The sequence below is a fragment of the Phoxinus phoxinus genome, assembly GCF_949152265.1.
Source record: "Phoxinus phoxinus genome assembly, chromosome: 1".
Lineage (NCBI taxonomy): Eukaryota > Metazoa > Chordata > Actinopteri > Cypriniformes > Leuciscidae > Phoxinus > Phoxinus phoxinus.
Window position 1 is genome coordinate 7,825,534 of NC_136876.1, and position 25,643 is coordinate 7,851,176.

The 25,643-nt window shown below is 40.8% G+C and overlaps 3 protein-coding genes across 5 annotated transcripts in view; 1 reads left to right on the forward strand and 2 right to left on the reverse strand.

The window, feature by feature from the left end:
• The window catches only part of LOC307000690 (uncharacterized protein), a 441,581-nt gene that overhangs the window by 330,909 nt on the left and 85,029 nt on the right, over positions 1-25,643 (forward strand). The gene's annotated exons all lie outside the window — the stretch shown is intronic.
• Positions 1,285-17,126, reverse strand: LOC307000852 (uncharacterized protein). Of its 2 annotated transcripts, none has more exons than XR_013798097.1 (5): positions 17,049-17,126; positions 9,632-10,111; positions 7,923-8,958; positions 3,637-4,491; positions 1,285-2,970 (listed from the first exon to the last, which is right to left on the reverse strand). XR_013798097.1 is itself a non-coding variant. In XM_079616778.1 (5 exons), exons 3-5 carry the CDS (start codon positions 9,663-9,665, stop codon positions 4,407-4,409), a joined length of 1,155 nt encoding a protein of 384 aa, XP_079472904.1. In that variant the 5' UTR covers positions 9,666-10,111; positions 16,747-16,802; positions 17,049-17,119; the 3' UTR covers positions 3,794-4,406. The 2 variants fall into 2 exon arrangements, 1 of the variants encoding a protein (XP_079472904.1); XM_079616778.1 differs by lacking the exon at positions 1,285-2,970 and adding an exon at positions 16,747-16,802 and having other exon boundaries at positions 3,794-4,491; positions 17,049-17,119.
• Positions 24,370-25,643, reverse strand: part of LOC307000959 (uncharacterized protein) — a 44,648-nt gene continuing 43,374 nt past the window's right edge. For both annotated transcript variants that reach the window (XM_079616997.1, XM_079616996.1), the window contains one exon: positions 24,370-25,274. In XM_079616997.1, coding sequence (XP_079473123.1) covers positions 25,190-25,274 — 85 coding nt within the window. In that variant the 3' untranslated portion in view covers positions 24,370-25,189. The remainder of the gene's footprint in view (positions 25,275-25,643) is intronic.

Sequence of the window (25,643 nt, forward strand, 5' to 3'; positions counted from 1 at the left end):
TGACGATCTTCAATCAGAATCAGTCTCAGTCAAGAAGAATGCAGACTCAGAAAATAAAATACAGAACAATTATGAACATATCGCATTTCATATGTAGGCTAACTGACTGTTATGTGTCATATTGCGTGTTCTGTTATTAACTATGGGTAATGATGTGTAATAACGTTAATGTTTTACATTAACAATATACAACATGAAATAAACCATCTTCCTTTCACTAGTTAACACATACAGTAACATGCATGAAGCGAAATATGCTTTACATCTGGGCTGTTCAGTGCCATTGAACATCAATAAATACAAGAAAACTTAAATGAACCCATTATATTCTAAACCTGGTATTGGAAGTACATACCTGTACAATGTCAAAGAGAGCAAAAGTTCAGGATTGTATCTCCAGTCAGAATCAGCCTAACATAAGAAAAAGGAAAACTGAAACTTGTGGGCTTCATTACAAGACGACAGAATGGCGAGCAAAACAAACCACGAGGCTAACGTTAGCTATGTTAGCAATTCCTTAAGCATTCAAAACAGCAGTTATTGACACATCTCAACTAAATGTATGTGCACTCAACATAAAATACACGTACAAGTTAACATGTGCGCTAAAGTTACAACCGGTATATTTCAAGCTTACATTGCACTGATGTGAACACATACCTCTCTCAGTCCAGAAGAATATGCAGACTGAGAAACGAACGCTTGAAGTCAGTATATGACCACAGATAGAGGGCGCACTTACACAACAACAACTCTCCCAATACCTGTGAGCTACCACGAAGTGACTGAACAATACAAGATTTTGGTTAAATAAACTCACATACCCACAAAATAGAAAATGAAAGGTTGCAAAAAACCTTTTACATAAGCATTTATGTCTGTCTATCTATTCATCGTACAGTAACTGATGCCAATTCATTTTTTTTTTTTAAATTATTTGTATTGCTAATCCTAACATTCTGCTTCTTCATTACAAATCCAGGTACCTAGAAATATAGAAAATAATATAAATCATTTAAATTCTTCCAAATATACATAATGGTAAGAAAAACAGTTCATAAACATAAACACAGAATTAAACTTAGTAGCCAACAAATAGCCTACCCTCAGTCTGCTGACACCAATTAAATGAGCTTTAAGTGACAATTTACAGGAGATGTGAAGACATCTGCATAATAAATGAGGTGAAAACAGGAACTATTGTCATGAAATAAAGAGTGTTTTCAGCAGATCTGTTAATATTGATGAGCTTCAGACTATCAACACTCATTCAACAAGCCATTCAGGATCATCAGCAGATCATCTCACTTTATTCTGAGTGTTTGCTGTTAGAAACACATGATTTGAGTCAGATAGATGACTAAAGACTATTAAACTGCTCAATTGTAAGACAATACTGTTATTTCTCACACTATGACATGGATAAAACATCAATAACACAAAAACAATCACTAATGATGACACTCATATTCATAAACCACTACAGATAAATAATTACAGCAGCATAATATGACCAAATTAATCTAGTTTGATCTTATGATAACGACATGAATCACTATAAAGTAAAATAGCCTTATAACATTTTACATGAGCAGAAACTGAAAATGATTAAAGGGATGGTAAAATGCCCTTTTCACAAGATGTAAAATAAATCTCTGATGTGTGTGTGTGTGTGTGTGTGTGTGTGAAGTTTTAGCTCAAAATACTCCATGATATTTGTGAATGTTAAAGTTTTTGAGGGTTAGCAAAAACACACTGTTGACTCATAAATGTGCTCGACTACAACAACCCTGCGTGTTCACGGGGGCGGGGCTTATGTAAATTCAAATGTTTACAATTGTTATGACGTTATGAAATGAGATTGGAGTAAAAACATGCGTTTTGCTTTTCAAAAAGACAGCGCGACTGACTCAAACTCACAGTGCGTGCAAGAGAACATTTACTGAAGCGATGGAGCCGCTGAATATGAAGTTTATGCAACATTTACATTTACATTTATTAATTTAGCAGACACTTTTATCCAAAGCGACTTACAAATGAGAAACAATAGAAGCAATTAAACTAGCAGTAGGACAACAGTATGTAAGTGCTATGACCCTTCACAGTACAATCCAACACAATTATTTATTTATTTTTTGAATAGATAAGAAAGTGTTAGTAGTACGTGCTCAAGTGCTGCCGAAAAACATACGTCTTCAGCAGTTTCTTAAAAATGGCTACAGACTCAGCAGCTCTGGCTGAGTTAGGCAGATCATTCCACCAGCAGGGAACAGTCATGGTGAAGGTCCGAGAGAGAGATTTTGTGCCTCTTTGAGATGGCACCACAAGACGGCGCTCGCTTGCAGAGCGCAAGTTTCTGGATGGCACATAAGTCTGAAGTAATGAGTTCAGGTACAGGGGAGCAGTGCCAGTGGTTGTTCTGTAGGCAAACGTCAGTGACTTGAATTTGATGCGAGCGGCAACCGGCAACCAGCAACCAGTGCAATTTTGTGAGGAGAGGAGTGACGTGTGCTCTCTTCGGCTCGTTGAAGACCACTCTAGCTACAGCTTCTGGATCAGTTGCAGAGGTTTGACAGTGCAAGCTGGGAGACCAGCCAGGAGAGCATTACAATAGTCCAGTCTGGATAGAACAAGTGCCTGAACAAGGAGTTGTGTAGCATGCTCTGATAGGAAGGGCCTGATCCTTCTGATGTTGTACAAGGCAAATCTGCATGACCGGGCAGTGCTAGCGATGTGGTCTGTGAAATTCAATTGGTCATCAATTACAACTCCAAGGTTCCTGGCTGATCTTGATGGAGTTATGGATGACGAGCCTAGCTGAATGGTGAAGTTGTGATGAAGTGCTGGGTTAGCCGGGATTACAAGTAGCTCTGTCTTCGCAAGGTTAAGTTGAAGGAGGTGGCCCTTCATCCAGCCAGAAATGTCTGTCAGGCAGGCTGAGATGCGAGCGGCTACCGTCGGATCATCAGGCTGGAATGAGAGGTAGAGTTGTGTGTCATCAGCGTAGCAGTGATAGGAGAAGCCATGTTTCTGAATCACAGATCCTAGTGATGTCATGTAGATTGAAAAGAGAAGTGGTCCAAGCACTGAGCCCTGAGGCACACCAGTGGCTAGTTTTGTTTATGAAGAATGTGGCAAAATCATCAGCTGTTTGGGTTGATGAAGGAGGAGGAGGAGGAGGAGGGTTAAGAAGAGAGGAGAAGGTTTTGAAAAGCATGCGAGAGTCAGAAAAATTGTTAATTTTGTTGTGATAGTAAGTCATTTTAGCAGTAGACATGCTAGCAGAGAAAGAAGAGAGGAGGGATTGATAAAGACCAAGGTCAGTATGATCTTTGATTTGCGCCACTTCCTCTCTGCACCCCTAAGTTTAGCACAATGTTCATGGAGAACATCAGACAACCAGGGGGCAGAGGGCGTGGCGCGGGCTGGCCTGGAGGAAAGGGGGCAGATGTTGTCCAAGTGGCATTGTTAGTATCTAGTGCATGAGAGCTGATCTGGTGGAGGAAGTGTGGATGAGACCAAAGAGGATAGACGAGAGGGTGAGAGTGAGGAGGAAGTTATCTGAGGTCAGCAGTGGAGTGACTAGAGTTTGGTCAGTGGAGCAGTAGCGTGTGTAGATAAGGTCCAGTTTGTTACCTGATTTGTGAGTAGCCGCAGTCGATACTCGTTTGAGGTTGAATGAGGCAAGCAGCGTGTGGAAATCAGCAGCTTGAGGTTTTTCAAGGTGGATGTTGAAGTCTCCAAGAACTATGAGAGGAGTGCCATCCTCGGGGAAGGATGAGAGCATTTGGATCACGTTCAAGCAGAAGTTATTCTTTATTGAGCGCGTCTGCAGTTCTACCAAACAGTCTGATCTAAACAGTATATACCTGGTATCTTTATGGGCATTTTAGGAGGAGGGACTTCTGGGGGTGGAGACATTCAAACAAAGCATACAAAAGCAGGGAGGAGTTGATTCTATCAAGCGAAAACCAGTTTGACAGTTTATCTAGATTGCTCAAGAGAAACAGAGCCAATCTCTGTTCAACACTCTAACACTCTATTGTATTGCTAATCCAATCATCCTGACTTGATTGCTCAAACCTTAACATTATCATAGAGGATAGATATTATGTAAGGAAGCATATCTGAAATAGATTCTTAAAATGTTTATTCTTCAGTTTGCATGGAAGAGTCGAAGTGGAAGAGAAACTAGATGTTCTGATGAAAATCAATGAAGAACGAGTACAAAATTAATATCGGATTCAAGTCTCTATTAAAAGTGTTATGGTCTCTTCTTCAGCTCCTGAACTTTGCCTTCAAGGGTTTTTCCAGTGTGAATTTTCTGGTGGTCTTTCAGTTCATCTTCTGTAGTAAAGGACTTCCTGCATTTCGCTTCTTCCCAGTGTGAACCCTCATGTGAATCTTCAGCCTTGATTTGCATGTGAAGCGTTTTTTAGGAGACAGATTTTTTGGCTTCTGTTTTTCCTTTCTTGTTCACGTCCATCGGGTCTAAAAGAAACATTAAATCAAGTGAGTTTCAATGGACTTTTTTATGCAAACAACTTGCTAATCATGTCTTACTCATGTAGTTAAAGTAGTGATGGGAGATTTCAAAACACTTCTTCACGAAGCTCAGACACCTTTATGAATCTTTGTTTCAAATCAGTGGTTCAGAGCGTGTATCAAACTGCGTAAGTCACGTGATTTCAGTAAACGAGGCTTCGTTGCCTCATAACCGTTTTGAAATGTCAATGATCTCTGTGAACCCATCATGCAGCAAACCATTGAACAAGTGGCTATGGGTTTTGCCTGATCGCTGATCAGTTTTAAATATTTGTAGACGTTTTAATGAGACTTTTGTATAATAATAATACAATTTTAGCAGTTAATAGTTTTTTATTCGCCTGTTTAGCGGAGCAATCCATGCAACAAACAAAACAGGTTGAAGCAGCTTCCATAGAAAAACTTTTCTATGGACAAAACGCATCTGAAAATGAATGAAATCAGCTGTTCTGGCGTCCCTCCACCTCCCAAGCTCCAACTGCATAATTTAGACATCTTGCTACCGTACTCATCATCCAAGCATTATTAGTCCCACTGGGGGTGCATCTAAGCTCGAGTTGAAGCTGCTTCCATAGAAAAACATTTCTATGGACAAAACGCATTTGAAAATGAACGGTGCATGGTGAGCACACGAACCACGTTATTGAAATAATCTGACCTTTCTTTTAATTGTATTATTCATTTGTGTTTAAGTTGCTCAAATTGCTTTTACGTCGCTTAGCCAGGCAATAGACAAGTGACCAATCCTAAGTGGCGATGTCACTAAACACTAGTGATGTTACATTCGTGAACGAATCGTTCTTTTTGAACAAATCTTTTAGGTGAACGAATCGTTCTCGTAATCCATTGACTGGACTTTAAATTTCTCGTTCACTAAAATCCTATTAGCAGCGCATGCGCAGCTCAGTGAACCGGGTAGCTCTGTGGACTTTTTCATCCTATCAAATAATGACTAAACCTCGAGCCAATAGCCTTCGAGTATGAGATGTGACGGAGCATGTGTTTTCTTGAATGTAGTGAACGAATACGCCCTTCACTGACCGTGACCGAGTTGATTGAGTCTGAACGAGAGAGAGATCTCATTCGTGAGCGAGTTGAACGAACTGGTACATGTTGTTCGTGAACGAAAAGAACCAGTTGTTTGAACGATAGTGACGGCGAACAGATAGAGCTGGGCTCGTGTAGTTGGCATATGTGCATAAAATAAATAAATGTACACTTTACCATTGTAATGAAAACAGTTTAATGACGCAGCTTATGCCTGTAAACTGTAAAAAAAAGTTTTGAATCGAGGGGGGGCAATAATTCAATAAAAAACTCCAGCCAATAATTTCCAAGACCACCTAGAATCATTGGACAGTAAGTTCGTCAATCATGCGGTCGTACCATACCCCCGCCCCCCCACCCCCTCGTGCGCGTGACCTAGTAATGGGCGATATAAACGATATAAACGATATGCAATATAAACGATACAAAATTGGCCTACGATAGAGATTTTAATCCTATTGCGATAATGCATATTGATGACGCAATCTACCCACGAAATTTAGAGCCACGAGCTGCAGCCGCATCATATTCGTCGTCATCTTGAGTAATCATGGCTGAAAGCGAACCGGAGGAGCTGGTGAAAAAGATCGGTGCAACATCCATTATTTGGACTTGGTTCGGATTTAAGCCGTCCGACAAGCAGCAGCAAACTATATAGACTATACAGAGTGCGTGGGGCAACAATTCGGTAACACACACGACTAATCTGTTCTACCACCTCAAAACGAAACATGTCACTGAATACCAGCGCGTATTCACAAAATAGTGGTGTAAACACAACATCTCTGTGTGTGCCCGGTTTTAAGATTCGTTGTTGTGTTGCTTTTTAACTGAGAATACATCAGTTTTTCTGCTCTTTGCATCTTTTGTGTCCTTTAAAAAAATAGCCAAACTACATTTGGAGTGCCTTCTGCACTGTTTATGGCATGGCACTACTGTAACTACTGTACTACTGTAAACAAACTTTTATACTTGAAGCATTTTCTTTAGTTGACGTATAACAGGTGAACCGCGAAAAATTAGAATATCATGCAAAAGTAAAAGGTGAAACTAATATATTATATGGACTCATTACATGCAAATTGAGATATTACAATGCTTTATTTGTTATAATTTTGATGATTATGGCTTACAGCTTTATGAAAACCTTTTCACAATATTCTAATTTTGAATTTGGGGTTTTTATAAGCTGCTAGCCATAATATTTAAACATTAGTTTATTTAAACAAACATTAATATTTAAACAAAGTCTCTGCAGCTAGTGTACTTGCATTTTATTTATCTGCAACATTATGTTATATAATTTCAGTTTTGCACAATAAATGTTCTCAAAACTACATGCACCGTTTCTTTCTTTCTTTCTTTAAAAAATTGTTTGGCTTTCCTTAGGGTCTGTGTAACCTGTTCTGAAATGGTTTTATTATAATTTATATATCGTGATATATATCGTTATCGCAAGAGGCTGCAATGTATATCGCAATATGGATTTTAGGCCATATCGCCCATCCCTAGTGTGACCCCTTCGTGCGCATACTCAAAGCTCGTGACCCAGTCACAGTAAGTGCAAGTCGCGCCGGTACATCTGAGTTTTCGCTCGTCCATGTTCTTCGAATGGGTGGAGTCAGGGCCAGCGTTGGAGGAAAGAAGGTAGGACCATTTGAGTTGTGTATTTTCAAAATCTGCCGGCCGTTTTGCAAATCCCATACCCTACCTCAGGGATAGGCAACTTCGGTCCTGGAGGGCCACTGTCCTGCAGAGTTTAGCTTCAGCCCTGATATCAACTCACCTGTATCTATCTAGTAATCCTGAAAACATTGATTGCCTTGTTCAGGTTTAATTAGGGTTGGAGCTAAACTCTGCAGAACAGTGGCCCTCAAGGACCGAAGTTGCCTATCCCTGCCCTACCTTTAAGACGGACAAAAGTTTCGGGGGCAGTGTGCAAGCGTGATTGACATAACGTGAGGTCGTATTTATTTTTTAACGTGTGGAAATTACGGACGTGAATTTTGGACTCAGTGTGCAAGGGCCTTAAGACACTCTTTTTCACCTGTTTATGTAATAGAAAGAAAATGTCACTGAACGAAGCAATGAACGAATAATTTTAGTGAATGAACTGTAAATTAACAAATCTCTGGAAAGAATAAAAATTTCCACCACTAGTACACACAATCTACCATCACGGTTCGGCGCGGTTTGCTGAGAGTTCAGGGCCGAGAACGTTTTGTAATTGTGCCGTGCCGTACCAGCCTCAAGTGGAAACACAACTGGAACCTTTTCCGAAGGTGGAAAAGCAGCTTTTGTTTCTCAGCACATAAAGATTAACTACTTACTGTGATCTCAGACTGCGGTGATGTGGTTTCTCCACTGCATGGATCTTCATGTGTCGCTTCAGGTGAGTTTTAAAAGAGAAACTCTTTTCACACTGATCACACGTGTGCGGCTTCTCTCTGCTGTGGATCCTCTCATGTGTTTTCAGATATGATGAATGATTGAATCTCTTGTCACAGTGTGAACACTTGTAAGGTTTTTCTCCAGTGTGAATTCTCTGGTGTATTTTTAAACCGTTCGCTGTAATGAAAGTCTTTTCACACTCAAAGCACATGTACTCTCTCACACCAGTGTGAGTTTTCTGATGTGTATATAAAGATTGTAGCTGTGAAAAACTCATTCCACACACAGAACATGAATGTGGCTTCTCCTTCGTATGAACTCTCAGGTGTATCTTCAGGTGTGATGCCCTAAGAAATGTTTTCCCGCACTGATCACATGTGAACGGCTTCTCTCCAGTGTGGATTATCATGTGAACATTAAGGTTTGCTGATTGACTGAAACTCTTCCCACATTGATAGCATGTGAACGGCTTCTCTCCAGTGTGAACTCTCATGTGACGCTCAAGAATTTGTTTGGTTGTGAAACTGTTTCCACACTGAGTGCAGGTGAACAGCTTCTCTCCGGTGTGAAGTCTGATGTGACGCTCAAGATTACGTTTGCATGCGAAACTGTTTCCACACTGAGTGCAGGTGAAAGATTTCTTGTCTTTTCTTTTCTTTAAAAATGTATTTTTAGTCTTTGATCGACTCGGTTTTTCTGCAGGTTTGACATGATGTTCCTCCTTCACTTCTCTCAGTTCTTCACTCTCCTCCTTCACTTCTCTCAGTTCTTCACTCTCCTCCTTCACTTCTCTCAGTTCTTCACTCTCCTCCTTCACTTCTCTCAGTTCTTCACTCTCCTCCTTCACTTCTCTCAGTTCTTCACTCTCCTCCTTCACTTCTCTCAGTTCTTCACTCTCCTCCACTTCTCTCAGTTCTTCACTCTCCTCCTTCACTTCTCTCAGTTCTTCACTCTCCTCGCTCTCTTCAATCGGGTCTAACATGAAAGAAAAACTCATTTTAAAATTTTCTAAATAATCAGAAGAGAGAAATATGGAGTGAATGGGGATACAAATTATCCCAGATGTAACAGACAACTGCTATAAAATATTACAACAATTTATGTATTTTTATAAATTAATTAAACGTCCCTGACACTTTCCATGAATGAGGTACACTGATCTTCCAGTTGTTATATTGACACCAACTTTTAGATTGATATATAGTTATGTTAAAAACTACTAAAACATTTTAATTATTAAGGGCCGTTCACACTAAACTTCTTCTTCAGTTGACTTCACACGCATGTGTGACAAGAAACACAAGATCAAATTTCTCTGTGAGAACGAACACAAATGTTTGCAGTAAAGTGGAGTAGATTGTAAATTTGTACATTTTGGAATTATTATTTGTTATAGTAAAAATACGCACACAATTCAGGTCAAAATGCTGGTAAAATTGTTACAAATTGAAAACCATATATAAAATAAATGTAAAATATTTAAATTGAGTTTGACCTGATGTTAACAATCAATACGAAACCTCCCTTTACTGACCACTTTTGCAGCCATTTCACAGTTGAACTGTTTATCTAAAAGTGATGAAGTGCTTGAATGTTTCTAACATGAATGTTCTCCAGCATCATGAATGAATGAAGAATAAACACCAACCTCTTTGTTCTTCAGGATCTTCAGTGTGTTTCATTCTGCAGGGTTCTGGATCACTCGTGTTCTCACTGTCCTCTTTAATAAACTCAGTCTTTGCAGATTTCAGCTCTTCCTGATGCTTTCATGCTCGTCTTCACTTGCAGCTGATGGGGATTTACAGCATTTATTGGAGAATTACTGTGGGAGGAGCTTAACTGATGATGTGATTGCAGTGGGAGGAGCTTCACTGATGATGTGATTGCAGTGGGAGGAGCTTCACTGATGATGTGATTGCAGTGGAAGGAGCTTCACTGATGATGTGAATACAGTGGGAGGAGCTTCACTGATGATGTGAATACAGTGGGAGGAGCTTCACTGATGATGCGAATACAGTCGGAGGAGCTTCACTGATGATGCGATTGCAGTGGGAGGAGCTTTACTGATGATGTGATTGCAGTGGGAGGAGCTTCACTGATGATGAATTCCAGAGTTTGAGGAGCTGATCTGCCAAAATCAAAAGTATCAATTACTGAGTTTGTTTTTATAATAGATGACACTTCTAAGTGTAGCTGGCGCGGTCTGCACTTCGCCGACTACTGCGTAGTGTTCTGGTGCACTGATGACAGGACACTGACGATCTTCAATCAGAATCAGTCTCTCTGTCAAGAAGAATGCAGACTCAGAAAATAAAATAGCTACAGAAAAATTATGAACATATCGCATTAGGCTTGTGTATTTTAGGGCTGCAACGATTGCTCGATTAAAGTCGAGTATTCGATTTAAAAAAATCCTCGATTGCAATTTACCCGTTTCGAGTAACCGGCAAAATACCGGAAGTGGCGCATTCCACAGACGAGAATCCATGAACCGCATTATTACATCGTTTTCTAAGGCTACGCGATCTATTTAAAAACATTTACAATCACAATATGGCATAGTGCTATCATGAAATCAATAAGGCTGTGATATGTGCAAAAAAATATTTAAAAAAAATATGTGCTGAGAGGGTTTTTTTCCTCACCGAGAAGCATGACGCTTTAATGCGTGCAGATTGTGTTAAAAGTACCTCAGCTCCGTTCACAGTAAGCGCTGCTACACACACACACACACTCACTCACTCTCTGCATATGCTGTTAGTTTAGGTTTCCAATAATGTGCATTTGGGAACGCAAAACCTCGGACGCGTGTTTCAGTTGCACTGTCATCATTTATATGCGTGTCGGCGTCTCGGGTTTCTCCAACTCCATCTCTGCGTGCTGTGAGTTTGTGTGGCTTATAACTGTTATGATGGTGAGGAAGGAGGAACCCAATCGCAGACAGTAGTCAGGGCAACACAATTTATTAAACAAATAACGGGGAAAACAAAGCCCACGAGGGGGCAGAACATAGACAGAACAATGGAGACTAACTAGACTGTGACTGTGACAGATAACTACAAGAAAACAAACAACTAATAAAGGCAATAGTGCAACAGCTCTTGACAAGATACTCACAGACTCTGACAAAGGTTTGGCATGGATTAACAATGAACCGACACAGGACAGAAAACACAAGGGGATTAAATAGGGAGACTAACGATAACATAACAGGTGACACAGGTAAAGCAATAATGACAAAACGAGGATAACAAGGAGGGCGGGGCTAGATGACGAGACAACACAAAGCACATGGCCCAACAAGGCCATGTGTTTACACATAAAACATGGGTCTGTCATGATCCTGCCTCAAGACTTAAAGAAAGACAAGGACTAGATGGCAGAATCATGACAGAACCCCCACCTTAAGGGGACATCAAACACAGGACATGACAGACTGAGACAAAGACACAAACCAACTAAACATGACAAATAACAGTAAGGGCAGACACGAAAACACGACGACAGGGTTGGGGTGCAACAATAAAAATAACAAACACGGGAGGGGGGGCGGAGGAACAAGAGAGTTCATGGGGGAATGTCCAGGGTGGGAGGGTGGGACTGTTGTCTTGGGTCTTCCGGATGAGGGCTGTGGACAAGGAATCCGGGCAGGCTTGGATGGGGACACACGAGGAACAGTCTTGGGGGAAACAGTTCGGGGCTGAGTGCAGACAGGGCTGACCGGGGAAACACAAGGCGACTTGATAGGAGTCTTGATAGGGACAACAGGGGGCGACGATACGGGACTAATCTTGATGGGGGAAACAGTAGGAGATGAAGCAGGACTCAAGACAGGGGATGTAGTAGGTGGCTGGGCAGTGGAGAGAGGCAATGCAGCAGCAGGCTGCGGAGCTGGAACGGGGTCATAGAACTCTGCAGACGAATCAGAACCAGCGCTCCTCACATCAGACTCGGAAGATGCGCTTCTCATGTCTGATTCAGGATTCGCGTTCTCTGCAACCGACTCAGGGACAGCAATCCGAGCAGCCGACTCAGGAACAACCCTCTCTGCAGCTCTAGGCACGGGGTCTGGGGACAAGACGGGCTTGACAGGGACTTCTAGGATCTTGACGAGACGGGACAAGTACTCTGACAGGGTTCTTGCAGCAATGACGACCGGCATCTCTTGATTAGCTGAAACTGAGCGCAAAACAGCCTCAGCCGCTGAATCGGCCGCTTCCCTCTCTGCAGCACTCACGACTTTAAGCTCGGGAACAGCCCTTACTGCTGCAGACTCTGGAGCCGCGCCCTCAGCAGCCGATTCAGGAACAGTACCTTCGGTTGCAGCGGGCTCAGGGACAGCGCCATCCGTAGCAGGCTCTGGGACAGCGCTTGCAGACACAGGGGATGACAAAGGACAAGAGACTCCCCTCCTCCTCTTCTTTCTAGGTCGCGGAGCAGAAGCCTCTGCCAGGTTCGCAGCCGGTTGGGGAAGTTCAACAGGATCCGTTACAGGTAGCGAAAGAGCAGCCTCAGGAAGGATTGACTCCGTAGCGGAGGACTCCGAAGCGGACTCCCACGAGAGACGTCTTCCACGTTTACCGCCGAGGCTAATGGGCGGAGATGACGCCTCAGGAGTCGAAGCGGTGTGAGCCTGGTCCCCAAGTGTGACCACAGCTAATACACGACCCTCCGGGATCACAGGCAGCTTGGCAGATGAGCTCGTGGGTGCCTGTGACTCTCCCCGAGATAAGCAATCCACCATATCAGTGAACGAACGGCAAACCAGCTTCTCCCGTTCAGCCAGGGGTGGAGGAGAGTTGAGACCCGCAATGAGGTAGCGGTTTAGGAGGACATCAGGCAGGAAAAACCTCCTCTCGTTCGCAACCCGGGCATACTCCCTCATTGATAGCTCTTCCTGGGAGGGAATCGGGAATTTGCCCCTCTTCGAGTCAGTGATGGTCCTGTGCCACCAATCTATAAGGTCACCTGGGTTATGCTTGACATAGGAAGACATTCTGTCTGCTGGGTTCTTCTTTGGTCGGTTCATTCTGTTATGATGGTGAGGAAGGACGAACCCAATCGCAGATAGTAGTCAGGGCAACACGATTTATTAAACAAATAACGGGGAAAACAAAGCCCACGAGGGGGCAGAACATAGACAGAACAATGGAGACTAACTAGACTGTGACTGTGACAGATAACTACAACAAAACAAACAACTAATAAAGGCAATTGTGCAACAGGACAACAGCTCTTGACAAGATACTCACAGACTCTGACAAAGGTTTGGCATGGATTAACAATGAACCGACACAGGACAGAAAACACAAGGGGATTAAATAGGGAGACTAACGATAACATAACAGGTGACACAGGTAAAGCAATAATGACGAGACTAATGATAACAACAGGTGACACAGGTAAAGCAATAATGACGAGACTAATGATAACAACAGGTGACACAGGTAAAGCAATAATGACAAAACGAGGATAACAAGGAGGGCGGGGCTAGATGACGAGACAACACAAGCACATGGCCCAACAAGGCCATGTGTTTGCACATAAAACATGGGTCTGTCATGATCCTGCCTCAAGACTTAAAGAAAGACAAGGACTAGATGGCAGAATCATGACAATAACAGTCATCTGCACGCAGTGTGCGCCACTTCACAAGATTCGTAACGCAACTAATTTATAAATATACGCTAACACAGGAGAATACATAAATATCTTTCTGAAATACATGCTAATTGTTGTCCATCGCGATTTCAAAATAAAAGTTTAACCCTTGCACTGAGTTTGCATGTTTTGACGTGCACTGCACATGCTATTTTTCAAGAAATTACAGCATCTGTTGCATATCGTACAGAAGAGACCAAATATTAAAGATTAAGTCGACATTTGAATTAAATTTAGTTTGGCCAATATTAAACAAGGATTTGATCATGCCTTAGTAGTGTAACCAGACCGTTGGTGCACTCTGCAGGCATTTGTTTTTACGTAATGTAGCCTACATGTTGAACAGTTATGTTTATATTAGTTTATAATTTATTTTACATGGTGTATTTTAACAGCGTTGTTAAAAAAAAACATATGATTAATTTGATACTTAAAGCTGCAGTCCGTCGTTTTTCCTCTTTGTCGCCATCTCTGTTCGAAATCTGCAATTGCAGTTATTCGCGGAATTATTAACTGTGCGTGGGTAGTAAATCGGCATGAAACAGCGCGGATGAACACAATGTATTGAGGAGAACCTGTCGCTGCCGCGTCGCTGTGGATGCTGTACTGTCATCAGCAATGTCAGAGTATACTTTTTGAAAGTGTCAACATTAGAATTTTCATCGGAAAATGTCATCTGAACAAGTAAGTAACATTCACTTTTGTTCTGACCAAATTCGGGGGGTGGGGGGAAGCATTGCAGTAGGCTATATCATGCTGATTAAATCTAACGATTGCTATATCATGTCAAAACGTGAAAAATATATTTTTTCTGTAGCCACTCTGAAGTCCGAAGTCTTTGGGTTTTACAACTGGTGAATCTCCAGTTGTCACTGGTGATTGTCGCTTTAAACTTTCGGGATCCGCCATACCAAGTGCTAAGCTAAATCTCCACCTCCATCATCCACACATGCTAGCCGGGGACTCCTTCTCTATGTGTACAGAAGTGACGTAATGACGCAAAGACATGCTCAAAATTTCCGTGGAAATCCACCAGTACCACTGGAATTAAAATCATTATTACAAGCTTACCGTTTTAAATTGAGGTAAGGCAAGCAGATCGTTTTGAACACTGGCTGGTTACGTTTTTTTTCAAAAATGTATTTTTTGATATTTTTAAACCCAAAAAACTGCCGGACTGCAGCTTTAATTTAAACAAATAATTATTGCTTGTTAATGTTATTATATATTTAGGTAACACTTTACAATAAGGTTCAATAGTTAACAGTTAATGTATTAACCAGTGTTGGGGGTAACGAGTTACAAAATAACGGATTACAGTAACGATATTACTTTTTTGGGTAACGAAGTAAAGTAACGCATTACACTAAAAATATCAGTAACTATACTACTTTACTAGACTATAGGAACGCGCTTTCCTGCGTTACCCAAGCCGTGTTTTCATGTGTGTAAAGCTCTGATCTGTCGAAGTGGTGCGTGCACGCCTGTGTGTGTGTGCTTGCCTGGGCACCGTTGCCATAGAGATCGATTTGAGTGACGTAGCTGCTGGTGCGAAGAACAGAGAGGAATGGAGATAGAGACGGAGACGCGAGTTTCGGCCAGTGGAGATATTCACATTACTTTCAGTTTATTGCTCGAAAGGACAAAAATATTTGCCAGAAATTCACTCTATGCCCTGGCAGGCAAGTACTGGCCATCGGGACTACCGGGAGATTCACGGCTTTTTGGGCCGATCCGATGCATCTAAAACTTTTTTGTTCGTTTGTCTTAACGGCTCATAAAACTCGTGCATCGGCGGCCCATTCGTTTTGTTTTGCTTAATTGGCGGCGCTGGGTAAGTGCCGGTGTAATGCATTGGTTAAAAAAAGTCAGCGTTAGTTTTTTTTCTGACAGACCGGCCCATGAAACACGTAGATTGGCCCATTGGTTATTTTCTTGATTGACACTGGACTGGCCCAATCACATCTTTAAATGCCTCCACCTTTGGGCTTTGAGCGAGCGTGCAGTGTCAGTGTATCTGTCAAAATCTCTTATATACGGTCTATGGTCAAAATACAGATGGAGAAGAAAGTTTCAGTTTTGCAGTTTCCGTCAAAATAAAATATAATGTTTATCTCTGTCCAGCCCTGATCATGTGTCTACCACCACGGACATAATCCTGTTTTTTGTAGATTTTACAGTGAGGCATATTTCTTTGTGCAGACAGGGATATTGTTATTTTATATGGTTTTACATGCCATTTTTATCGGCTACATTTATAAACACTATGCGGACATGCAGGCTAAATGATGATAGGGCTATGATGTTTGTCCATGTATCTACACGGTAAATTAAGAAACGGGAAAGTAAAGTAATAAGTAGTGAAGTTACTTTTCAAATGCAGTAACTAGTAAAGTAATCTCATTACAATTTACAGAAGTAACTAGTAACTAGTTACTTTTTTTGAGTAACTACCCCAACACTGGTATTAACCAACATGAACTAACAATGAACAATACATTTGTAACTGTATTGTTAATGTTAGTTTCATTGTTTGTTCATGTTAGTTCACAGTACATTAATGTTAACAAATACAACCTTTGATTAATGTATCAGTAAATGTTGAAATGAATATTAACTAGGATTAATAAATGCTGTAGAAGTATTGTTCATTCTTAATATGTTGACTAAGGTAGTTAACTAATGAACCATATTGTAAAGTGTTACCTATTTGTGTTTTAAGTCATTTTAAAGGCTGTTGTTCACGTGGATATATTTGTATCCGATTACTCGATTAATCGATGGAATAATCAGTAGAATACTCGATTACTAAAAGAATCGATACTGCAGCCCTAGTGTATTTCACATGTAGGCTATGTGTCATATTGCGTGTTCTGTTATTAACTATGGGTAATGATGTGTAATAACGTTAATGTTTTATATTAACAATATACAACATGAAATAAACTATCTTCCTTTCACTAGTTAACACATACAGTAACATGCATGAAGCAAAATGTGTATGCTTTACATCTGGGCTGTTCAGTGCCATTGAACATCAATCAATACAAGAAAACTTTTAAATACACATTATATTCTAAACCTTGTATTGGAAGTACATACCGGTACAATGTCAAAGAGAGCAAAAGTTCAGGATTCTATCTCCAGTCAGAATCAGCCTAGCATAAGAAAAAGGAAGACTGAAACTTGTGGGCTTCATTACAAGACGACAGAATGGCGACAAACCACGAGGCTATAAACGTTAGCTATGTTAGCAATTCCTTAAGCATTCAAAACAGCAGTTTTTGACACATCTCAACTAAACGTATGTGCACTCAACATAAAATACAAGTACAAGTTAACATGTGCGCTAAAGTTACAACCGGTATATTTCAAGCTTACATTGCACTGATGTGAACACATACCTCTCTCAGTCCAGAAGAATATGCAGACTGAGAAACGAACGCTGTAAGTCAGTATATGACCACCGCCAGCCTCTATCCGATAGAGGGCGCACTTACACAACAACAACTCTCCCAATACCTGTGAGCTACCACGAAGTGACTGAACAATACAAGATTTTGGTGAAATAAACTCACATACCCACAAAATAGAAAATGAAAGGTTGCAAAAATATTTGTCATTCTTTAACCTTTTACATAAGGATTTATGTCTGTCTATCTATTCATCGTACAGTAACTGATGCCAATTCATTTTTTTTTATTTTATTGTAGGCTATTGCTAATCCTAACATTCTGCTTCTTCGTTATAAATCCAGGTATCTAGAAATATAGAAAATTATATAAATACTTTAAATTCTTCCAAATATAAATAATGGTAAGAAAAACAGTAAACATAAACACAGAAATAAACTTAGTAGCCAACAAAACCCCTCAGTCTGCTGACACCAATTAAATGAGCTTTAAGTGACAATTTACAGGAGATCTGAAGACATCAGCATAATAAATTAGGTGAAAACAGGAACTATTGTCATGAAATAAACGTGTTTTCAGCAGATCTGTTAATATTGATGAGCCTCAGACTATCAACACTCATTCAACAAGCCATTCAGGATCATCAGCAGATCATCTCACTTTATTCTGAGTGTTTGCTGTTAGAAACACATTATTTGAGTCAGATAGATGACTAAAGACTATTAAACTGCTCAATTGTAAGACAATACTGTTATTTAACATGGATAAAACATCAATAACACAAAAACAATCACTAATGATGACACTCATCTTCATAAACCACTACAGATAAATAATTACAGCTGCATAATATGACCAAATTAATCTAGTTTGATCTTATGATAACAACATGAATCACTATAAAGTAAAACATTTACATGAGCAGAAACTGAAAATGAATAAAGGGGTGGTAAAATGCCCTTTTCACAAGATGTAAAATAAATCTCTGATGTGTGTGTGTGTGTGTGTGTGTGTGTGTGTGTGTGTGTGTGTGTGTGTGTGTGTGTGTGTGTGTGAAGTTTTAGCTCAAAATACTCCATGATATTTGTGAATGTTAAAGTTGTCACTTTTTGAGGGTTAGCAAAAACACACTGTTGACTCATAAATGTGCTCGACTACAACAACCCTGCGTGTTCACGGGGGCGGGGCTTATGTAAATTCAGGGGCGCAACTACCCAGTGTCAGAGGGGTATGCAGCAACAATATTGGCGCCACCACATCTCTAAATTGGATTTACATAAACCATATACATCTTTAAAATGCTAAATGTCTATTAACATCTGACAGGAAAATCGTTGATAAGTATCGCAGATGAGCACATCACAACATGAAATAGACATCCGAGTGAGTGATGTATGTGTCCTATTGTGTAGGAGAATTTACTGTTGTCAACACTGCTTATATATTATATGATGTCATTTCCATGTTGTTTGATTTTTCATTTTACCATGTAGGCCTACACGTACAGAGAATCATGTGAATGTTTAAGTCAGCAGGACAGTGGTCTCTCATCTGGTCCCTGTTAAAAACAAAAACAAAACAACTGTGAACATAGTGATATCAAGATAAACTATAGGGCTGCACGATTGTGGGAATACATTTTTAGATTTTTAAACTTGGGTAAAAATTGCGATTTAAAAAAAATAGCCTATGTAATGAACACCTTGTTGTGTCTTGTAGGCATATACGTGCAGTGCTGCATACAATAATAATAACAAGCCTATAGCAGCTAGGCAGCCTATAAATCGTTAAACACTTCAGTAACACTACACTAGAGTAAAAATATAATTGATTATCAAATGTTACTTCAAATGTTTACAATTGTTATGACGTTATGAAATGAGATTGGAGTAAAAACATGCGTTTTGCTTTTCAAACAGACAGCGCGACTGACTCAAACTCACAGTGCGTGCAAGAGAACATTTACTGAAGCGATGGGGCCGCTGAATGTGAAGTTTATGCAACATTTACATTTACATTTATTCATTTAGCAGACGCTTTTATCCAAAGCGACTTACAAATGAGAAACAATAGAAGCAATTAAACTAGCAGTAGGACAACAGTATGCAAGTGCTATGACCCTTCACAGTACAATCCAATGCAATTTATTTATTTATTTTAATAGATAAGAAAGTGTTAGTAGTACTGGATCAAGTGCTGCCGAAAAAGATACGTCTTCAGCAGTTTCTTAAAAATGGTTACGGACTCAGCAGCTCTGGCTGAGTTAGGCAAATCATTCCACCAGCAGGGAACAGTCATGGTAAAGGTCCGAGAAAGAGATTTTGTGCCTCTTTGTGTTGGCACCACAAGACGCCGCTCGCTTGCAGAGCGCAAGTTTCTGGATGGCACATAAGTCTGAAGTAGTGAGTTTAGGTACAGGGGAGTAGTGCCAGTGGTTGTTCTGTAGGCAAACGTCAGTGACTTAAATTTGATGCGAGCGGCAACCGGCAACCAGTGCAATTTCGTGAGGAGAGGAGTGACGTGTGCTCTCTTCGGCTCGTTGAAGACCACTCTGGCTTCAGCATTCTGGATCAGTTGCAGATGTTTGACAGTGCAAGCTGGGAGACCGGCCAGGAGAGCATTACAATAGTCCAGTCTGGATAGAACAAGCGCCTGAACAAGGAGTTGTGTAGCATGCTCTGATAGGAAGGGCCTGATCCTTCTGATGTTGTACAAGGCAAATCTGCATGACCGGGCATTGCCAGCAATGTGGTCTGTGAAATTCAATTGGTCATCAATTACAACTCCAAGGTTCCTGGCTGATCTTGATGGAGTTATGGATGACGAGCCTAGCTGAATGGTGAAGTTGTGATTAAGTGCTGGGTTAGCCGGGATTACAAGTAGCTCTGTCTTCGCAAGGTTAAGTTGAAGGTGGTGGTCCTCCATCCAGCCAGAAATGTCTGTCAGGCAGGCTGAGATGCGAGAGGCTACCGTCGGATCATCCGGCTGGAATGAGAGGTAGAGTTGTGTGTCATCAGCGTAGCAGTGGTAGGAAAAGCCATGTTTCTGAATCACAGAGCCTAGTGATGTCGTGTAGATGGAGAAGAGAAGTGGTCCAAGCACTGAGCCCTGAGGCACCCCAGTAGCTAGATGTTGGGTCTTAGACACCTCACCCCTCCACGACACCCTAAAGGACCTTCCCGAGAGATAAGACTTGAACCACTGGAGTGCAGTTCCCGAGATCCTCTTCATCTTTAGGATTGACAGGAGGATCTGGTGGTTAACTGTGTCAAAGGCAGCAGACAGATCCAGCAGGATGAGAACTGAGGACTTGGAAACGGCTCTTGCCAGTCTCAGAGCTTCAATTACTGAGAGCAGAGCAGTCTCAGTTGAGTGTCCGCTTTTGAAGCCAGACTGATTGTTGTCCAAGAGGTTGTTCTGCGTAAGAAAGGAGGAGATCTGGTTGAAAACAACTCGTTCAAGTGTTTTTGCGACAAATGGAAGAAGGGATACCGGTCTGTAATTCTCTAGATGTGCTGGATTTAGAGTGGGTTTCTTAAGCAGTGGGGTTACCCGAGCCTGCTTGAATGCTGTGGGAAATGTACCAGTGTGAAGAGATGTGTGTGAGTGTGGGTATAACAGAGGAAGAAATAGCTTGAAGTAGGTTAGTGGGAATAGGATCAAGCGGACAGGTAGTAGGGCGTTTGGAAAGGAGGAGTTTGGAGACTTCTGTCTCTGAAAGCAAGGAGAAGGAGGGTACAGTGTGTGTGTTAGCTGGTAAAATGTGTGTGTTAATTTGTGGATTAGTAAATTGGCCGCTGATGGTGATAGTTTTGTTTATGAAGAATGTGGCAAAATCACTATCTTGGGTTGTTTGGGTTGATGAAGGAGGAAGAGGAGGGTTAAGAAGAGAGGAGAAGGTTTTGAAAAGCATGCGAGAGTCAGAAGAATTGTTAATTTTGTTGTGATAGTATGTCATTTTAGCAGTAGATATGTTAGCAGAGAAGGAAGAGAGGGGGGATTGATGAAGACCAAGGTTAGTATGATCTTTGATTTGCGCCACTTCCTCTCTGCACCCCTGAGTTTAGCACGATGTTCATGGAGAACATCAGATAACCAGGGGGCAGAGGGCGTGGCGCGGGCTGGCCTGGAGGAAAGGGGGCAGATGTTGTCCAAGTGGCATTGTTAGTATCTAGTGCATGAGAGCTGATCTGGTGGAGGAAGTGTGGATGAGATCACAGAGGATAGACGAGAGGGTGAGAGTGAGGAGGAAGTTATCTGAGGTCTGCAGTGGAGTGACTAGAGTATGGTCAGTGGAGCAGTAGCGTGTGTAGATAAGGTCTAGTTTGTTACCTGATTTGTGAGTAGCCGCAGTCGATACTCGTTTGAGGTTGAATGAGGCAAGCAGAGTGTGGAAATCAGCAGCTTGAGGTTTTTCAAGGTGGATGTTGAAGTCTCCAAGAACTATGAGAGGAGTGCCATCCTCGGGGAAAGAAGAGAGTAGCACATCAAGCTCCTCTAAGAAACTGCCAAGCTGACCTGGGGGGCGGTATATAACTACACAATGGATTTTAATAGGACTGGTGATGGTAATAGAATGTGATTCAAATGAGCTGTTGTTACACAGAGGTGGTAAATTATTAAATTTCCAATCATTTGAGATGAGCAGACCAGTACCTCCACCCCTTCCAGTCAGGCGAGGGGTGTGTGAGAAAGTGAAGTTAGAGGAGAGCGCAGCCGGTGTGGCAGTGTCCTCTGGTCTGATCCAGGTCTCAGTCAGGGCCAAAAGGCTGAGACCTAAATGACTAGAAATAGATGTAATGAAATCAGCTTTGTTTACCGCCGACTGGCAATTCCAGAGACCAATAGGAAAATAAAAAATAGTACTAGAAGACATCGGAAGGGTACGCAGGTTGTTAGGATTGTACCGCCTCCGACGTGTGACTATTACATAAAACTGTGTCTATTAATGCAGATTGTCTGTCGTTCTCACTACTTTGAGGAAAGATTAAGCATGGAGCAAGATTTGTTTTACCAATGTTTATATTCAGGATTTATTTACATAATGTTTTTGTTTATTTACTCAGGAAGTAAAGTAAGACTTTACTTTCTGTGGAGACTCAGGCTGTATGGTGTCAGCAAAACGATTATGACTGTATTTTAACAGGCTGTTCTGGAGAGCCTAATCAGGTACGGGATCCAAGCCTGGTACGGTAACCTCTCTGTACAGTTAAAAAACAGACTCTCTTACATTATCAAAACTGGCATGAAAATTGTGGAGTGGAAAGACCATCCATCGCTTCAAACACTGTACGGGCAGTCTGTGTACAGAGGGGCACACAGAATACTGGTGGATCCCTCCCACATTCTTTATTCGGAGTATGCCCTTCTGCCTTCGGGCAGAAGATATAGAGTGCCCAAATGTCGACTTAACCGATATAAATACTCTTTCGTGCCTACCTCCATTAGAATCCTGAATGACAAGTTTAAAGACTCGATCGTCCCTAGCTAGCAATGAGTGTTTTTGTTTTTATACTGTTTTTTTTATTGTTGGTCTGTGTGATTTAAAAATGCAGCATATACATATATGCATATGTGCCCAAGACAAATTTCCCTAAGGGGACAATAAAGTATATTGTATTGTATTGTATGTTACATCAGTCATTCACGCTAGAGCTTGGCTAATGTATGTTGCAAACATGCACTGTTATTGATACAGTTTCCACACGTTCACCGCAATATATTAGAAACATACTCAGTAAATAAATTAGCACAAGTAAAATAATCGGTTGATGGACATGCACTTGTTAATGCTGATGGTGAGGAATTGCAACATCTCATAATGTTCCTCAAACTGAGAAGTGAATCACTGAAACGTCCTGCTCGAGTCGTCCTTGCGATGAAGGTTCGGGTTGAATAATTAGTTATTCTAGTGTTTCATCGTCGGACTCACGCTCGGATTGATATGGTAAAATCGGCATCATTGTTCGTTACTGTGTTTAGTTTACGGTGTAGGACTCCCCAGGACATGCAGAGCTGTTGTTGTTATGGCAATGGGAGTTTTTGTTTTCGACGCGTGCTGTACGCGGTAAACGGCCAATCAGAGCAGTGTAACTCGTGAAAAGGAGGGATTTACAGAGATTGATTAATTTGGGGAGTCGTTTGAGAATCATTGAAAATCTGGTGAATGTGCAAATGTATATTATGAGAAAATGAAAAGTTTTTTTGACCTTTGATGCATGTAAACATCAAGCGTAGCGTTAGTTCTGGCAGGTCACGTTAGTCAAGCTCGCATCAGCTGATCCACATCTACCTATAGGAATACGACGCCTATCACCGTATACATATATAAGCTCCTTCAATATTATCAGCAGCTATCGCGTTTCTCATGCCGAATTCCCCTCCTCCATCCCCAGTGCCTCCTCTCGTCAGTCAGGATTTGGTATTCTGATTCCCCTTGAATCATTAACCATCATGTTACATATTTGTGTCTACAGAAAATACCCCTGTAATACAATATAAAGTTTTAGAATAGACATCAATTTTAATAAGTAAATGTAATCTGCCAAAGAAAAATGTCGGTACTACGCTAGCGGTACGGTTCAAGATACGGTACTATAGTCCAATCAGCATCAAGTCTCGTTCTGTGGAATACCGCCCCTTTTTTGACGATTTTACTCTGGCCGAGAATCGCCCAGTGTTCCCATAGACTTTAATACAAATATTTTGTTTTTCTAACTGCAGGCACTGCAATGCATTCTCTATGGGTTCCGGGAAGGCTCGCACTAACGTGCTTTCATCATCATACGTAAACTTCACTTGTGCAGAGATTGGTGGAAACAAATACACCTCTATTAATAATCTTTAAGCTGAAGTGACATCCAATAAATTCCTCATGAGTGGACGAGCTTCTGCAGGATAAACTTCTGTGAACAAGCGTAAATAATGTAAAATATCGCCTACACTTTATTTTGATAGTCCACTTTAGACATTCTACTAACTATAGTAATTTTTCCACTACATGTCAACTAATTGTCGTTAGAGTATTAGTAGACTGTTAGGTTATGGTTAGGGGTTATGGTTAGAAGAATAAATTGTAGTTGCCAAGTTAGTCAATTGAATGTCTGTTGGGGACAGACAGCAATCTCATTCAATGTCAGTCATGTGTGGGTGAAATTTAATTTAGTTAGGCATTTAAAAGCTTTGAGAAATTGAAAACATGGAAAGTTTAAAAAGCAATCATATCAGGCACTTCATGACTGTTTATTCCTCAAATTATTCCTGATTCAATCAGAAGAAAATTAAAAAGGACACTAACAATGAGATGTTGCTAAAATAGTTTAATCAATAATTATATAAAGCAAATGCAAACATAAAGTAAAAGGGAAAGTGAATGAGACAGATCTCTCTCTTTACTGACTTAAGCGCCAAAGCATCTCAAGAGAAGAAAGTGTCCAGTTTCAAAGATACATAAAAGTATATCTTGCGTTTTGTAGGAAACTTTTCCTTCTTCTAAGCAAAGACCAGGAGACATTTGGATCACGTTCAAGCAGAAGTTATTCTTTATTGAGCGCGTCTGCAGTTCTTTCAAACAGTCTGATCTAAACAGTATATACCTGGTATCTTTACAGGCATTTTAGGAGGAGGGACTTCTGGGGGTGGAGACATTCAAACAAAGCATACAAAAGCAGGGAGGAGTTGATTCTATCAAGCGAAAACCAGTTTGACAGTTTATCTAGATTGCTCAAGAGAAACAGAGCCAATCTCTGTTCAACACTCTAACACTCTATTGTATTGCTAATCCAATCATCCTGACTTGATTGCTCAAACCTTAACATTATCATAGAGGATAGATATTATGTAAGAAAGCATATCTGAAATAGATTCTTAAAATTTTTATTCTTCAGTTTGCATGGAAGAGTCGAAGTGGAAGAGAAACTAGATTTTCTGATGAAAATCAATGAAGAACGAGTACAAAATTAATATCGGATTCATGTCTCTATTAAAAGTGTTATGACCTCTTCTTCAGCTCCTGAACTTTGCCTTCAAGGGTTTTTCCAGTGTGAATTTTCTGGTGGTCTTTCAGTTCATCTTCTGTAGTAAAGGACTTCCAGCATTTCGCTTCTTCCCAGTGTGAACCCTCATGTGAATCTTCAGACTTGATTTGCATGTGAAGCGTTTTTTAATAGACAGATTTTTTGGCTTCTGTTTTTCCTTTCTTGTTCACGTCCATCAGGTCTAAAAGAAACATTAAATCAAGTGAGTTTCAATGGACTTTTTTATGCAAACAACTTGCTAATCATGTCTTACTCATGTAGTTAAAGTAGTGATGGGAGATTTCAAAACACTTCTTCACGAAGCTCAGACACCTTTATGAATCTTTGTTTCAAATCAGTGGTTCAGAGCGTGTATCAAACTGCGTAAGTCACGTGATTTCAGTAAACGAGGCTTCGTTGCCTCATAACCGTTTTGAAATGTCAATGATCTCTGTGAACCCATCATGCAGCAAACCATTGAACAAGTGGCTATGGGTTTTGCCTGATTGCTGATCAGTTTTAAATATTTGTAGACGTTTTAATGAGACTTTTGTATAATAATAATACAATT